At 63.6% G+C, this 17,122-nt stretch overlaps 2 protein-coding genes across 2 annotated transcripts; both read left to right on the plus strand.

The window, feature by feature from the left end:
- Positions 1–3,465: 3,465 nt before the first annotated feature.
- On the plus strand, positions 3,466–12,883 carry LOC138866148 (collagen alpha-1(I) chain-like). Its single transcript, XM_070138072.1, has 6 exons — positions 3,466–3,628; positions 3,941–4,577; positions 4,687–5,107; positions 6,112–6,270; positions 9,418–10,669; positions 12,543–12,883. The coding sequence occupies exons 1-6, from the start codon at positions 3,466–3,468 to the stop codon at positions 12,881–12,883; spliced, it is 2,973 nt and encodes a 990-aa protein (XP_069994173.1).
- A 2,159-nt stretch (positions 12,884–15,042) lies between these two features.
- LOC138866149 (basic proline-rich protein-like) lies at positions 15,043–16,541 on the plus strand. The gene is made up of 2 exons (XM_070138073.1): positions 15,043–16,136; positions 16,346–16,541. The coding sequence occupies exons 1-2, from the start codon at positions 15,043–15,045 to the stop codon at positions 16,539–16,541; spliced, it is 1,290 nt and encodes a 429-aa protein (XP_069994174.1).
- The last annotated feature ends 581 nt before the right edge of the window (positions 16,542–17,122 follow it).

A 17,122-nucleotide genomic window follows, 5' to 3' on the forward strand; every position in this document is an offset into this window, starting at 1 on the left:
GGGTAGCCGTTTCTCAGGCTCCCTCCGGAATCGAACCCTGATTCCCCGTTACCCGTGATAGCCACTGTAGGCGTTTAACCTACAATCGAGAGCTGATAAGGCAGACGCCTGCAGGAGCGGCGCCGACCCAACCCGGGTTACGGGAGGGGTCGTGCGCTCGGCAAAAGTTATTCTGATTCACCAAGATGTGTGCGGCCTGCCCCTTGCGGGAACCGGCTGCCGAGGGTTTGTCAATAAAGCGCTCCCCCCTCGCGGTCGGAGACTACAAAGGCATGTATGCTCTAGAATTACCACAGTTTCAAGTATGCGGTTCAGCAGAGATCCAATGAGTAATATCTGATTTAATGAGCCGTCCCCGGTTTCGCGTTAAGTCGGCCTGTACTTACACATGCATGGCTTAATCTTTGAGACAAGAAGACTACTGGCAGGATCAACCAGGTAGAAGCAACAACGCAACTAGCGTGGTCGTCGTCATATGAACATTAGGAGGAGGAGGACATGGAAGAAGGAGGAGGAGGAGGAGGAGAGCGATAGTAGCTTGAGCGGGGGGCGGCAGCAGCAGCAGCGCTGCCCCATTACGGGGGAGGCACTGCGCCGCCGCTCTTCCGCTGCGGTCTTGCCTTCCTCCTGCCTTCCTTCTTCCTCCACTTCTCTCTCGACCTCTCCGGTTATTGTTACTTTGGCTTTTCACATGGCAAAACCCCCCGGGAAAAGCCCGACGACTCTCGCCCGCTCCCCCGCTGCTGCGGCCGAAGCCACACCAGGAAGGGATGGGGACGAAGGAAGGGGCATTTCAAATAAAGGGGGGCCGAAATCTTTTCGATGGCTGGTTGTTGGGGGTCGTTTCTCCTCGACTCAGGGTGCGCCGCACACAGGGGGGGGAGACGACAGCGTCGCCAGACCAGAACAACGGCCGCGGCGAGCTCCCTCCCGGGCGCGAGCCCTTCTCTCTATCGCCATCGTGGTCGTGCAGCGACGAGGAGGACGAAGAGGGGGGAGGGGGCGCGGCGCAGGCAGGCCAGCCAGCCAGCCGGCCGGGACAGGCGGGGCTGCCAAGGCAGTGGGGCACAGGCCCCTTTTCAACCGCTCACCCGTGGGCTCCGCAGGAGGAGGGGCGTGGGATTGCCGGGGTTTTTTCTCGCCGCAAGTGTGCACCCCGGGATCTAACTCCGCGCTACCGGCGAAACGTGGCCGAGGGAGAAGAACCGCGGGGGGCCCAGCCGTCGCGAGGGAGGCCGAAAAAGGGGCGGCACTCGGAAACCATTCCGAACGTCAAGAGAGGGCGGTCGCCTGTGTGAAGGGCAGGACCACAGCCGACATTGGCGGGGTGGCACGGGGACTGGTTCCCCCGGCGGCCCCCGGTCGGCATGTGGCGCGAGCCCGCGACCTTTTGCCTTAGGGAATGGGAAGGGACCGACGCCCAGCTTACCAAGAGCACAGGACGAGCCAAACCCCAAAAGACACCACACCCCGACGAAACAGGGAGAAAAGAGCAGAGCAGCAAGGACAGAAGGGAAAGCAGCAGGGAGAGCGCCGCAACGGTGAGGGAGGAAGAGATGGCCCATGGGTGTCCCCCTATAGTTGTCGGCGCGGTCCCTCAGCCAACACGACCGCAAACAGGGCCCCTCCTGCGCCACGCCCAGGGAGGACGCCCTCCGCACGCCCCACCACCCACGCCCCGGTAAACGCCTCACTTTCTCGCGGGTGGAGGGCGGGACAACGGCCCCCAGCCGCCAACCCGCTCCGCCTTCTTTGCCCCCCCGCCACGCTCGCCGGCCGCGCCCGAGGGGGGCCTGCTCAGGCCGGCCTGACCCGAGGGACCCGCCCGCTTCCGCGTACCAGCCGGGCGCCTACAACGGGCTCGGCAGACGCTGCAGGAGGGCGCCGACCCAGGTTACGGGGGGGTCGGCGTGGGATTCGAGTCACCAAAGTGTGCGCCGCGCTGGGGCCCGCCGAGGGTTTTCCCATAAGGTCCCCCTGCGGTCGGAGACAAGGGCCGAGCTCAGATCCACAGTTATCCGTGGGTTCAGCAGAGATCAAGGTTACCTGATTTAAGGCCGCCGCGGTTTCGCCAGCGGCGCTTAGCACATGCAGGCTTACTTTGAGCAAGCTGACACTGGCAGTCAACCAGGTAGCCAACGCACCTGCGGGTCGCTCTGCAAAGGAGGGGAGGCGGAAGAAGAGGAGGGAGGAGGAGGGACGATGTAGCTTTCTCGAGCGGGGCGGCAGCGGGCGCTGGGCCCCAGGGAGGCACTGCCGCCCCGCCTCGCGTGCGGTCTTGCCTTCCTGCGCCTTCCCTCCACTTCCGACCCGGTAGTGGCTTCACATGGAAAACCCCCCGAGCCGACGACTCTCGCCCGCTCCCGCTGGGGCCACCCCAGAGGCGGCTAGCCGACTTTGGGCGGGAGGGGCGCTCCCCGGGGCCAGGAGAGGCAGCCCCGACGCGGCCGCGGCCCTCCCGGGCGGGCCCTTCTTCTCGCACGGGTCGCAGCGCGGAGGACAGAGGGGGGGGGGCCGGCGGCAGCCAGCCAGCCAGCCGGCCGGACACGGGGCGCCAGCAGTGGGGCACAGGCTCTTCAACCTGCCTCACCGTGGCTCCCAGGAGAGGGCGTGTTGCCGGTTTTCCTTTCGCCGCAGGGTGCCACCGGGATCTAACTCCGCGCTACCGGCGAAACGTGCAGGAGAAGAACCGCAGGGGGCTCAGCCGTCGCGGGAGGCCGCAAAGGGGGCGGCACTCGGAAACCATTCCGAACGTCAAGAGAGGGCGGTCGCCTGTGTGAAGGGCAGGACCACAGCCGACATGGCGGGGGTGGCACGGGGACTGGTTACCCCGGCGGCCCCGGTCGGCATCGTGGCGCGAGCCCGCGACCTTGCTGTGCCAGGTTCGGGGGGAGGGAAATTGGGGGAAGGGACCGACGCCCGAGCTACCAAGAGCACAGGACGGAGCCCAAAACCCCAAAGACACCACACACCCCGGACGTAAGAACAGGAGAAAAGAGCAGAGCAGCAAGGGACAGAAGGAAGCAGCAGGGAGAGCGCCGCAACGGTGAGGGAGGGAAGAGATGCGGCCATGGGTGTCCCCATAGTTGTCGGCGCGGTCCCTCAGCCAACACGACCGCAAACAGGGCCCCTCCTGCGCCACGCCCAGGAGGGGACGCCCTCCGCACGCCCCACCACCCACGCCCCGGTAAACGCCTCACTTTCTCGCGGGTGGAGGGCGGGGAGCAACGGGCCCCAGCCGCCAACCCCGCTGCACCGCCTCTGCCCCCGCCCGCCACGCTCGCCGGCCGGCCCCGAGGGCGGCCTGCTCGGGCCGGCTCCGGACCCGAGGGGACCCGCGCCCGCCTGCCGCGTTCCAGCCCAGCCCAGCACGCTCGGCAGGGGTGGGGAGGGCCGCGCGTTGGCGGGCCAGGGCAGCGGGGATGTCGCGGCCACGGCTTGCCGCCGCCGCCCGCCGACACCCAAATGAAGGTGGACCACCCTGTAGTTGTCGGCGCGGGCCGACTCAGCCCACACGACCGCGGGGCAGGGGCCGATCGGCCCCCGGGGCCAGGGAACACAACCCCTCCGACGGCCCCGTCAGCCAGGCGTCCCCCAAAGACTGCCCCGCATTCGGGGACGGGAGCCGGTGAGCCAGGGGCTTCCTCACGGCGGCGGGGCACGCCCGCGCCGCCCTCCGCCCCGGCCCGAGAGGGCGCAGGGGGCAGGAGAGCCAGGGCCGCCCGCCCGGGGGGAGGCCCAACCAGCAGGGGCCGACCGCTGCAGGCCCCCGACCGGCCCCGACGGCGAGCTCGCCGCCCGCCCGCAGCGCCGAAGGTGGTCCCCTATAGTTGTCGGCGCGGGCCCTCAGCCCACACGACCGCGGGCAGGGCCGCTCGGCCCCGGGGGCCAGGGAAGGCAGCCCCTCCGACGGCCCCGGCAGCCAGGCCCCCTCCCAAAGCCTGCCCCGCTGGGGACGGAGCCGGAGAGGCAGGGGCTTCCTCACGGCGGCGGGGCACGCCCGCGCCCGCCGCCGCCGCCTCCGCCCTCGGCCCGAGAGGGCGCAGGGGCAGGAGAGCCCAAGCCGCCCGCCCGGAGGGCGAGGCCCAACCAGCAGGGGACCCCGCACCGCCCGTGCAAGGCCCCCGCCCGGCCCCGACGGCGAACTCGACGCGGGGCTCGCCGCCCCCCGCCCGCAGCCGAGGCGGTCCCCCTGTCGTTGTCGGCGCAGGCCCTCAGCCACACACGACCGCGCCCAGGGCCGCCCTCGCCCGTCCGGCCGCCCGGGGAAAAGGCCCCTCGGGGATCCGGCAGGGCCGCCCGTCCCCTACGCCGCCGCCCGGCCCGCGAGGGCGCAGGTCGAAGGGGGAAAGCCCGAACCAGCCCCTGCCGAGGAAGACGAGGCAGACGGGGCAGACCGACAGGCAGGTCCAGCACCGGCCCGCCGCCCTCGGCCCGAGAGGCCGGGGGCGAGTGCGGCAGGGGAACAGCCGCAGCCTGGCCCAAAAGCCAAGGAAGACGTGGCTGAACGGCCTCGCTGGGCAGGCCGCACCGCCCGCTCGCTCGCTCAGGCCAGGCGGCGGCACGGAAAGCGACCAGTGGGGACGCGCGGCGCCGCCACACGCAGCAGGGGCGGCGCTCGGCTCCGGCGGCCCGGCTCCCAGCCGCTCCGCAACCCGCGAACCCACCAACCGCCTCTCCCTATAGTTGGCGCAGCCCGCAGCAACACGACCAGAAGGCCGTCCGCGTGGCAGAGGGGCTGGCGGCGCTTGACCGCTGCCCGCCGCCACCCCGCTCGCTCGCTCGGCCAGGCGGCGGCACGGGAAAGGACCGAGTGACGCGCGCCGCCGCCACACAGCAGGCCAAGGGCGCGCTCGCGGCGGCCCGCGCTCCCAGCCCGCTCCGCCACCCGCGAACCGCACCCAACCGCCCTCCTATAGTTGGCGGCGCAGGTCCGCAGGCAACACGACAGAGACAGGGCCTTCCACCCGTCCGGCAGGGCGGGCCTGGCGGGCGCTTGGGGACTCGCCGTCTAGCCAAGCCCACACCCAACTCGCACTGCACATCCAAACCGTACACACACTGTACACAACACTTTGACGTCTACGGCAGAAGGAACGATATAAAGGTCGATGGCCTATCATCGTTCGGGTTATTAAACTGGAAACATAGTTCTGGTTTGAGTCCGTTCTCTAATCTACTTGATTGAGAACTTATTTCTTCTGGTTTCTGATTCTGTTCAAACAATATATGTATTTTCTTCATTCTATCTACAGCCAGTTTTATATTTACACATATATGTATATGAATGTGAATATCTGTATACTATGTATCACACAACACACACAAACATAATATATATATATATATATATTTATATATATATATATATATATATATATATATATATATATATATATATATATATATATATATATAAATGAATTGAATACAGGTTATCGTCAAAAGTGGTGCTTAATCCTTTTATTTCATCAAGTTTGTTTTCTTTCTTTCTTTTATGATATCTATTTTTTCAACGTTCCGATTATGTTTTGCTACTTTCCTCAAAGTGACAACAGCTAGAAAAGGATTTGAAAAATACTGGAATATATGTCATCCTTTGGTGCATCACTTAACAGATGAATATTAAAAAAACAAGTTAATTTTGTATAGTCAAGGGATTGTTAATGAATGTGTGTGTCTGTGTGTTCTTTGTGTGTGTGTGTTTTGTGTGTGTTTGTTTTGTGCATGTGTGTGTGTATGTGTTTGTGTGTGTGTTTGTTCTTATATGTGTGTGTGTTTGCATGTGTGTGTGTTTGTGATTGTACGTGTGTGTTTGTGATTGTATGTGTGTGTGTGTGTTTGTATGCATGTGTGTGCTTGTGTTTGTATGTATGCGTGTGTGTTTGTGTTTGTATGTATGTGTGTGTGTATTTGTGTTTGTGTGTGTATGTGGGGTTTTTGTGTGTTAAATGGAACAAACAGAGAGAAAAAGAAATAATAATTGAACCAACAAAAAAAATGCCAACGTGTTAACTGAGCCATTACTTTTGATTTGCATAATGGTTTTTAGGAAAATTTTTTTAAAATTTAAAATGGAATAATTTACAATGAAATTTTTTCTTTGTCCAGCTTGACATGGCTGTACATGCAGATCTGGCTAGGAACCAGTCAAGACTTGCTCCATCCACGAAACGCTCGATACAGGGTTTGAAGAGTCAAAATCAGTTACGAACACAATTGCATGAGGATTCCCCGGGTGCCGGTGATCTCGCAGACATTATGCGTCCCGTTTGTCACTAGCCTACCCCGTGCCGGAGTGGATAATTTGCGCGCCTGCTGCCTTCCTTAGATGTGGTAGCCGTTTCTCAGGCTCCTCTCCGGAATCGAACCCTGATTCCCCGTTACCCGTGATAGCCACTGTAGGCGTTTAACCTACAATCGAGAGCTGATAAGGCAGACGCCTGCAGGACGCGGCGCCGACCCAACCCGGGTTACGTGAGGGGTCGTGCGCTCGGCAAAAGTTACTCTGATTCACCAAGATGTGTGCGGCCGGCCCATTGCGGGAACCGGCTGCCGAGGGTTTTAGTCTAATAAAAGCGCTCATCCCTCGCGGTCGGAGACTACAAAGGCATGTATTAGCTCTAGAATTACCACAGTTATCAAGTAATGCGGTTCAGCAGAGATCCAATGAGTTATATCTGATTTAATGAGCCGTCCGCGGTTTCGCCTTAAGTCGGCCTGTACTTACACATGCATGGCTTAATCTTTGAGACAAGCATATGACTACTGGCAGGATCAACCAGGTAGAAGCAACAACGCACACTAGCGTGGTCGTCGTCATATGAACAACATTAGGAGGAGGACATGGAAGAAGAAGGAGGAGGAGGAGGAGGGAGACGATAGTAGTTTTCTCGAGCGGGGAGGCGGCAGCAGCAGCAGCGCTGCCCCATTACGGGGGGAGGCACTGCCGCCGCCGCTCTTCCGCTGCGGTCTTGCCTTCCTGCCTGCCTTCCTTCTTCCTCTCACTTTCTCTCGACCTCTCCGGTTATTGTTACTTTGGCTTTTCACATGGCAAAACCCCCGGAAAAGCCCGACGACTCTCGCCCGCCTCCCGCTGCTGCGGCCAGAAGCCACACCAGGAAGGGATGGGGACGAAGGAAGGGGGCATTTCAAATAAAGGGGGCCGCAATCTTTTCGATGGCTGGTTGTTGGGGTCGTTTCTCTCTCGACTCAGGGTGCGCCGCACCAGGGGAGGGAGACGACAGCGTCGCCGGACCAGAACAACGGCCGCGGCGAGCTCCTCCCGGGCGCGAGCCCTTCTCTCTATCGCCATCGTGGTCGTGCAGCGACGAGGAGGACGAGGGGGGAGGGGGAGGGGGCGCGGCGCAGGCAGGCCAGCCAGCCAGCCGGCCGGGACAGGCGGGGCTGCCAAGGCAGTGGGGCACAGGCTCCTTTCAACCTGCCTCACCCGTGGGCTCCGCAGGAGGAGGGGGGATTGCCGGGGTTTTTCCTTTCTCGCCGCAAGGGTGTGCACACCCGGGATCTAACTCCGCGCTACCGGCGAAACGTGGCCGAGGAGAAGAACCGCAGGGGGGTCAGCCGTCGCGAGGGGAAGGCCGCAAAGGGGGCGGCACTCGGAAACCATTCCGAACGTCAAGAGAGGGCGGTCGCCTGTGTGAAGGGCAGGACCACAGCCGACACTGGCGGGGTGGCACGGGGACTGGTTACCCGGCGGCCCGGTCGGCATGTGGCGCGAGCCCGCGACCTTTGCGCATTCGGGGAGAGGAAATGGGAAGGACCGACGCCCGAGCCCGAGAGGGGACTAAGCCGGCGCGGGCCACACACCCGCTAGCAGGGCAAGGCGGCCACGAGGGAGCAGCGCCGGCCGCCCGCTCCGCCGGTCGACTCCGACTGCCTCCTTTCCCCTACGTTAGTCGGCACAGGCCCCGCCAACACCGCACAGTGCCCTCCTCGCGCCGGCCAGGGACCGGGAGCCGCGACCCCGAGGGGCGTCCTCACTCAGCGTCGGGCGGCGGGGGCGCCTCTCGACCGGGCCCGCACCAGCACGCTCGCCGGCCGAACCGGCCGGCGGCTCCTCGAGGCGCGGCCCTTCTCCTACGCCACGGTCGGCAGTGACGAGAGGACAGAGGGGGGAGGGAGGGGGAGGCGCGGCCAGGCAGGCCGCCAGCCAGCCGGCCGGACAGGTGGGGCTGCCAAGGTGTGGGCAGGCTCCTTCAGACCTGCCTCACCCGTGGCCCGCAGGAGAGGGGCGTGGGATTGCCGGTTTTCCTTCCGCCGCAAGGGTTGCACACCCGGGATCTAACCCGCGCTACCGGCGAAACGTGGCCGAGGAGAAGAACCGCAGGGGGCTCAGCCGTCGCGAGGGAAGGCCGCAAAGGGGGCGGCACTCGGAAACCATTCCGAACGTCAAGAGAGGGCGGTCGCCTGTGTGAAGGGCAGGACCACAGCCGACACTGGCGGGTGGACGGGACTGGTTACCCCGGCGGCCCCCGGTCGGCATCGTGGCGCGAGCCCGCGACCTTGCTGTGCCAGGTCGGGGGAGGGAATTCGGGGAAGGGACCGACGCCCGAGCTTCCAAGAGCACAGGAGGAGCCCAAACCCCAAAGACACCACACACCCCGGACGTAAGAACAGGAGAAAGAGCAGAGCAGCAAGGGACAGAAGGGAAAGCAGCAGGGAGAGCGCCGCAACGGTGAGGGAGGGGAGAGATGCGGCCCCTATAGTTGTCGGCGCGGGCCCTCAGCCAACACGACCGCAAACAGGGCCCCTCCTGCGCCACGCCCAGGAGAGGACGCCCTCCGCACGCCCCACCACCCACGCCCCGGTAAACGCCTCACTTTCTCGGGGTGGAGGGCGGGGAGCAACGGCCCCAGCCGCCAACCCCGCTGCACCGCTCTTGCCCCCGCCCGCCACGCTCGCCGGCCGGCCCCGAGGGCGGCCTGCTCCGGCCGGCTCCGGACCCGAGGGGACCCGCGCCCGCCTGCCGCGTTCCAGCCCAGCCCAGCACGCTCGGCAGGGGTGGGGAGAGGGTGCGCGTTGGCGGGCCAGGGCAGCGGGGATGTCGCGGCCACGGCTTGCCGCCGCCGCCGCCCGCCGACACCCAAATGAAGGTGGACCACCCTGTAGTTGTCGGCGCGGGCCGACTCAGCCCACACGACCGCGGGGCAGGGGCCGCTCGGCCCCGGGGGCCAGGGAAGGCAGCCCCTCCGACGGCCCCGGCAGCCAGGGCCCCCCAAAGCCTGCCCGCTTTCGGGGACGGGAGCCGGAGAGGCAGGGGCTTCTCACGGCGGCGGGGCACGCCGCGCCCGCCGCGCCGCCTCCGCCCCCGGCCCGAGAGGGCGCAGGGGGCAGGAGAGCCAAGCCGCCGCCCGGGGTGAGGCCCAACCAGCAGGAGCCCCGCACCGCCCGCGCTAGGCCCCGACCGGCCCCGACGGCGAGCTCGCCGCCCGCCGCAGCTGCCGAAGGTGGTCCCCCTATAGTTGTCGGCGCGGGCCCTCAGCCCACACGACCGCGGGCAGGGCCGCTCGGCCCGGGGGCCAGGAAGGCAGCCCCTCCGACGGCCCCGGCAGCCAGGCCCCCCCAAAGCCTGCCCCGCTTTCGGGGACGGGAGCCGGAGAGGCAGGGCTTCCTCACGGCGGCGGGGGCACGCCCGCGCCGCCGCCGCCTCCGCCCTCGGCCCGAGAGGGCGCAGGGGGCAGGAGAGCCCAAGCCGCCCGCCCGGAGGGCGAGGCCCAACCAGCATGGGGACCCCGCACCGCCCGTGCAAGGCCCCGCCCGGCCCCGACGGCGAACTCGACGCGGGGCTCGCCGCCCGCCGCCCGCAGCCGAGGCAGTCCCCCTGTCGTTGTCGGCGCAGGCCCTCAGCCACACACGACCGCGCCCAGGGCCCGCCTCGCCCGTCCGGCCGGCCGGGCAACGCCCCGTCGGGGTGCGGCAGGGCCACGCCCGAATCCCACGCCGCCGCCCTCGGCCCGAGAGGGCGCAGGGCCGATGGGGAAGCCCGAGCCAACCCCTGTTCTAAGGAAGACGGGCAGGCAGGCCAGGCCAGGCCAGGGCCCGCCGCCCTCGGCCCGAGAGGGCGCGGGGGCCGAAGGGGCAGGAAAAGCCCAAGCCGTCCCCTGGCCGCCGGGACGGGCGAGACGGGCCTACGGCTGCGGGCACGCCCGCCCGCCGCCGCTCGCTCGGCCAGGCGGCGCACGGGGGAAGGACCGGCCGGGAGACACGCGCGGCCGCCGCACCAGCAGGCCAAGGGCGGCCCGCGGCTCCGGCGGCCTCGCCCCACGCCCGCCCGGCAGCCGCCCGCCACCCGCGACCCGCACCCACGCCTCTCCCTATAGTTGGCGGCGCAGGCCCGTCAGCAACACGACCGAGACAGGGCCGTCCTCCGTCCGGCAGGAGCGGAGCCTGGCGGGCGTGGGGGACCGCCGCCCGCCGCACGCCGCCGCTCGCTCAGGCCAGGCGGCGGCACGGAAGGACCGAGTGGGAGACGCGCGGCCGCCGCCACAGCAGGCCAGGGCGGCGCTCGGCCCGGGGCCCGCGCTCCCAGCCCCGCTCCGCAACCCGCGAACCCGCACCCAACCGCCTCTCCCTATGTTGGCGCAGGCCGCAGCACACGACCAGAGACAGGGCCTCCATCCGTCGGCAGGAGCGGCCTGGCCCGGCTGCTGTGGGAGGGGACCGACCGCGCCGCCCCCGCCCAAGCCCTGGGCTCGCTCCGCTCCAGGCCAGGCCGCGGCACAGGAAAGGACCGAGTGGGAGCCGCGCGGCCGCCGCCACACAGCCAGGCCAAGGGGCGCGCGTCGGCTCCGGCGGCCCGCGCTCCCCGCCCTGCTCCGCCACCCGCGAACCCCCGCACCCAACCGCCTCTCCCTATAGTTGGCGGCGCAGGTCCGCAGGCAACACGACCAGAGACAGGGCCTTCCACCCGTCCGGCAGGAGCGGGAGCCTGGCGGGCGCTTGGGGGACCGCCAGCCAAGCAAACGCCCACACCCACACTCGCACTCGCACATACACACACAACCGTACACACACGTGTACACACACACACTTTTGACGTCTACGGCAGAAGGAAAAAATATATTGAAAGGTCGATGGCCTAGCTCATCAGACATTCGGGTTATTAAACTGGAAAAATAGTTCTGGAATTTGAGTCCGTTCTCTAATCTACTTGATTGAGAACTTATTTCTTCTTGGTTTCTGATTCTGTTCAAACTTTTCAATATATGTATTTTTTCTTCTTCATTCTATCTACAGCCAGCGTTTTATATTTACACATATATGTATATGAATGTGAATATCTGTATATCTATGTATACACACACACACACATACATATATATATATATATATATATATATATATATATATATATATATATATATATATATATATATATATATATATATTATATATATATATATATATATATATATATATATATATATATATATATATATATATATAAAGAATGAAATTGAATACAGGTTAATCGTCAAAAGTGGTGCTTTTTATATCCTTTTTATTTCATCAAGTTTTTTTTTTCTTTCTTTTTTATGATATCTATTTTTTTTCAACGTTCACGATTATATTTTTAGCCATACTTTCCTCAAAGATGACAACAGCTAGCAAAAGGATTTGGAAAAATACTCGGGAATATATGTCATCCTTTGGTGCATCACTTCCGAACAGATGAATGTTAAAAAGAACAAGTTAATTTTTGTCATAGAATCAAGGGATTGTTAATCGAAATGTGTGTGTCTTTGTGTGTGTGTCTTTGTGTTTGTGTATGTGTGTGTGTTTGTGTGTGAGTTTGTGTGTGTGTATGTGTTTGTGTGTTTTTGTTCTTATATGTGTGTGTGTTTGTTTGTTTGTGTTTGCATGTGTGTGTGTTTGTGATTGTATATGTGTGTGTTTGTGACTGTATGTGTGTGTGTGTTTGTATGCATGTGTGTGCTTGTGTTTGTATGTATGCGTGTGTGTTTGTGTTTGTATGTATGTGTGTGTGTGTATTTGTGTTTGTGTGTGTATGTGTGTGTGTTACGAACAAACAGAGAAGAAATAATATTGACAACGGTGCCAACGTGTTAACTAGCCATATTTTATAAATACATATGATAGAAAATAAAAATGATATTTACAATGAACTTGCCAGCTGCATGCCTTAATAAATGTATTTCATAAAGTAGAATAACTAAAGAACATTAACAATGGCGCCAACGTGTTAACTTCGCGCGGATCGTCTAAAGCCTTAAAAAAATAATAGAAAAGAAGTTTTATTGTCCGCCTGTGAGCTTGAGTTCGCATAATGATATTTAGTCTCGTTAGGTAGTTCAGTAATTTATGTTTATATGTCATTTACATTCAGTAAGGAATGTTTTTAATGTTTTCGTCTGTCAGATACACGAGTTCTGCTATTACGGGTTCTTTCGTCCCAACACCCAGTCATTGCTTTACCGATGAACTCGTTCGATGCGAGTAGTATCCTGAGGAACTGAGGAACCAGCTACTAGATAGTTGATTGGTCTTCGCCCTATACTCAGCTCGGCGATCATTTGCACTTAGAAACGCTCGACTCCACAGGGTTTCGCCGGTCAAGAAGTCAAACTACGAGCGTTTCAACCGCAACAACTTTAATATACCAGTGGAGCTGAATGCCGGCTGGCACCAGACGCCTCCACTGATCCTCGACAAGGATTTAAGTGTTCATCCATGCAGGCCCGTCGGGGCTCGCAACAGTATTTTCGTCACTACCTCCCCGTGCCGGGAGTGGATAATTTGCGCGCCTGCTGCCTTCTTAGATGTGGTAGCCGTTTCTCAGGCTCCCTCTCCGGAATCGAACCCTGATTCCCCGTTACCCGTGATAGCCACTGTAGGCGTTTAACCTACAATCGAGAGCTGATAAGGCAGACGCCTGAGGTAGGGCGCCGACCCAACCCGGGTTACGGGAGGGGCGTGCGCTCGGCAAAAGTTATTCTGATTCACCAAGATGTGCGGCCTGCCCCTTGCGGGAACCGGCTGCCGAGGGTTTTGTCTAATAAAGCCTCTCCTCGCGGTCGGAGACTACAAGGCATGTATTAGCTCTAGAATTCCCAAAGTTATCCAAGTATGCGGTTCAGCAGAGATCCAATGAGTTATATCTGATTTAATGAGCGTCCGCGTTTGCCTTAAGTCGGCTGTACTTACACATGCATGGCTTAATCTTGAGAAAGCATATGACTACTGGCAGGATCAACCAGGAGAAGCAACAACGCACACTAGGGTGGTCGTCGTCATATGAACAACATTAGGAGGAGGAGGACATGGAAGAAGAAGGAGGAGGAGGAGGAGGGAGACGATAGTAGCTTTCTCGAGCGGGGGCGGCGGCAGCAGCAGCTGGCGCGTGCCCCATTACGGGAGGCACTGCCGCCGCGCCCCGCTCTTCCGCTGCGGTCTTGCTTCCTGCCTGCCTTCCTTCTTCCTCTCACTTCTCTCTCGACCTCTCCGGTTATTGTTACTTTGGCTTTTCACATGGCAAACCTCCCGGAAGCCGACGACTCCGCCCCGCTTCCGCCTGGGCCAGAAGCACACCAGGAGGTGGAGAGGAGGGCATTTAATAAAGGGGGCCGACTTTTCGATGGCTGGTTGTTGGGGGTCGTTTCTCTCTCGACTCAGGGTGCCCGCACGGGGGGGCGCAGCTCGCCGGACAGACAGCGCGGCGAGCTCCTCCCGGGCGCGAGCCCTTCTCTTATCGCATCGTGGTCGGCAGGACGAGGAGGACAGAGGGAGGGGAGGGGAGGGGGCGCGGCGCAGGCAGGCAGCCAGCCAGCCGGCGGCAGGCGGCTGCCAAGGCAGTGGGGCACAGGTCCAACCTGCTCACCCGTGGGCTCCGCAGGAGGAGGGCGTGGATTGCCGGGGTTTTTCCTTTCTCGCCGCAGGGTGTGCACACCGGGATCTAACTCCGCGCTACCGGCGAAACGTGGCCGAGGAGAAGAACCGCAGGGGCTCAGCCGTCGCGAGGGAAGGCCGCAAGGGGGCGGCACTCGGAAACCATTCCGAACGTCAAGAGAGGGGCGGTCGCCTGTGTGAAGGGCAGGACCACAGCCGACACTGGCGGGGGTGGCACGGGGACTGTTCCCCGGCGGCCCCGGTCGGCATTGTGGCGCGAGCCCGCGACCTTTGCTGTGCCAGGTTCGGGGGGAGGAAATTCGGGGAAGGGACCGACGCCCGAGCTTACCAAGAGCACAGGACGGAGCCCAAAACCCCAAAAGACACCACACACCCCCGGACGTAAGAACAGGGAGAAAAGAGCAGAGCAGCAAGGGACAGAAGGGAAAGCAGCAGGGAGAGCGCCGCAACGGTGAGGGAGGGAAGAGATGCGGCCCCTATAGTTGTCGGCGCGGTCCCTCAGCCAACACGACCGCAAACAGGGCCCCCTCCTGCGCCACGCCCAGGGAGAGGACGCCCTCCGCACGCCCCACCACCCACGCCCTGGTAAACGCCTCACTTTCTCGCGGGTGGAGGGCGGGGAGCAACGGGCCCCCAGCCGCCAACCCCGCTGCACCGCCTCTTGCCCCCGCCCGCCACGCTCGCCGGCCGGCCCCGAGGGCGGCCTGCTCGGGCCGGCTCCGGACCCGAGCGGGACCCGCGCCCGCCTTGCCGCGTTCCAGCCCAGCCCAGCACGCTCGGCAGGGGGAGAGGCCGCGCGTTGGCGGCCAGGGCACGGGATGTCGCGGCCACGGCTTGCCGCCGCCGCCGCCCGCCGACACCCAAATGAAGGTGGACCACCCTGTAGTTGTCGGCGCGGGCCGACCTCAGCCCACACGACCGCGGGGGAGGGCCGTTCGGCCCGGGGGCCAGGGAAGGCAGCCCCTCCGACGGCCCCGGCAGCCAGGCCTCCCAAAGCCTGCCCCGCTTTCGGGGACGGGAGCCGGAGAGGCAGGGGCTTCTCACGGCGGCGGGGGCACGCCCGCGCCCGCCGCTGCCGCCTCCGCCCCGGCCCGAGAGGGCGCAGGGGGGAGGAGAGCCCAAGCGCCCCGCCGGGGGTGAGGCCCAACCAGCAGGATGCCCCCGCACCGCCCGCCTAGGCCCCCGACCGGCCCCGACGGCGAGCTCGCCGCCCGCCCGCAGCTGCCGAAGGTGGTCCCCCTAAGTTGTCGGCGCGGGCCCTCAGCCCACACGACCGCGGGCAGGCCGCTCGGCCCCGGGGCCAGGAAGGCAGCCCCTCCGACGGCCCGGGCAGCCGGCCCCCTCCCAAAGCCCTGCCCCGCTTTCGGGGACGGGAGCCGGAGAGGCAGGGGCTTCCTCACGGCGGCGGGGGCACGCCCGCGCCCGCCGCCGCCGCCTCCGCCCTCGGCCCGAGAGGGCGCAGGGGGCAGGAGAGCGCCAAGCCGCCCGCCCGGAGGGCGAGGCCCAACCAGCAGGGGGACCCCGCACCGCCCGTGCAAGGCCCCCGCCCGGCCCCGACGGCGAACTCGACGCGGGGCTCGCCGCCCGCCCGCCCGCAGCCGAGGCAGTCCCCCTGTAGTTGTCGGCGCAGGCCCTCAGCCACACACGACCGCGCCCAGGGCCCGCCCTCGCCGTCCGGCCGGCCGGGGCAACGCCCTTCGGGGGCGATCCGGCAGGGGCCACGCCCGTCCCACGCCGCCGCCCTCGGCCCGAGAGGGCGCCAGGGGGCCGAGGGGAAGCCGGGCGAACCCCTGCCCTAGAGGAAGACGAGGCGAGCGGCCCGCCGCATCGCTACGCGTGCAGGCAGGGGGCCCCAGCCACCGGCGGCGGCCCTCGGCCCCCGAGTGGGCGCGGGGCGGACCGAAGCGGCAAAAGGGGCAAGGGAGCCAGCCGGCCCCGGCCCCAACCGCGAAGACCCTCCCGGCCCCGCAACCGGCCGGCCCCGTGCGCCGCGGGGGCCGCCCGCCTTCGCTCGCTCAGCCAGGCGGCGGCACGAAAGGACCGAGGACGCGCGGCCGCCGCCACACGCAGGCCGGCAGGGCGAGCCCTCGGCGTGCGCTTCCTGGCGGCGGAGGCCCGCAGGGCCCACCAAAAGCCCCACCGCCCAGGGCACTGCCACCGCCCCCTGCCACCACCGACCACCGGCACCACACCGACTCTACGGGCAGAAGGACAACATATCGAAAGGTCGATGGCCTGCCCATCAGCACGTAAAACTGGAAAGTCGTTTGGTCCGCTCTAATCTACTTGGGTTGGACATTGTCCTTGGTTTTGATCGTCAACTTCCAATATTGCCTTCTTTTATCCGCAGCGTTATATTACGAGCATAAGGTATGAGTGTCGTAGCTATGCCACACACAAAAAAAAAAATAACAAGGGCGGTTAACGTCCAAAGTGGTGCTTTATATCCTACATCAAGCCTCTGTATCTATTTCAACGTCACCAAAGCCATACCCTCAAAGGCAACAGCCAAGATTTGGAAATACTGGAATAGTCTCCTTGGGCATCACCGCAGGTTAAAGACGATCATAGAACAAGGATTCACAATCGTCCTTGGCGGAGCGGAGGGGGCCTCGGGGGTTTCTGTGGGGTGGAGACGGTGCTGTTTGGAGTAGTGCAATGTGTGCTGTCTGCATGTTGCCAGGCGTGTGGCATGGTGGGGAACGAACCAGGGGAGACAACGGGCCAACGCGCGCCACTACAGCAGGCCAAGGGCCGCGCTCAGGCTCCGGCGGCCCGCGCTCCCAGCCCGCCGGCGCCCGCCTCGCCACCCGCGGCCCGCCCAACCGCCTCTCCTATAGTGGCGGCGCAGCCGCAGAGCAACACGACCAGAGACAGGGCCTCCATCGCCGGCAGGAGCGGGAGCCTGGCGGGGTTGGGGGACCGCCGGCGGGCGGTCGTGAGGGCGGGGGGGGGAGAGGAAACCCCTCCCCCTCCCCACTTTTTTTAAGGGGAGAGACCGCCAAGGGCACCAGGCAAGAAAAAACTTTGCCGGCGGCGGCTGGCGTCGTCACGTCGCCCCCCACCCCACACCCACAAAAAAGGGGAGGAGGAGGAGGCATCCGGCTCGGCCGAAAAACCCCACCCTACAGAACTCATGGCAGTGCCTACACCAATCGGCACTCACAAACACCCACACCCTTTACACTTACAAATATCTACTACATTTGACGCTCAACTTGCCCGGCCCAGTCAG

This window comes from Penaeus vannamei, chromosome 24, assembly GCF_042767895.1.
Source record: "Penaeus vannamei isolate JL-2024 chromosome 24, ASM4276789v1, whole genome shotgun sequence".
NCBI classification, from domain to species: Eukaryota; Metazoa; Arthropoda; class Malacostraca; order Decapoda; family Penaeidae; genus Penaeus; species Penaeus vannamei.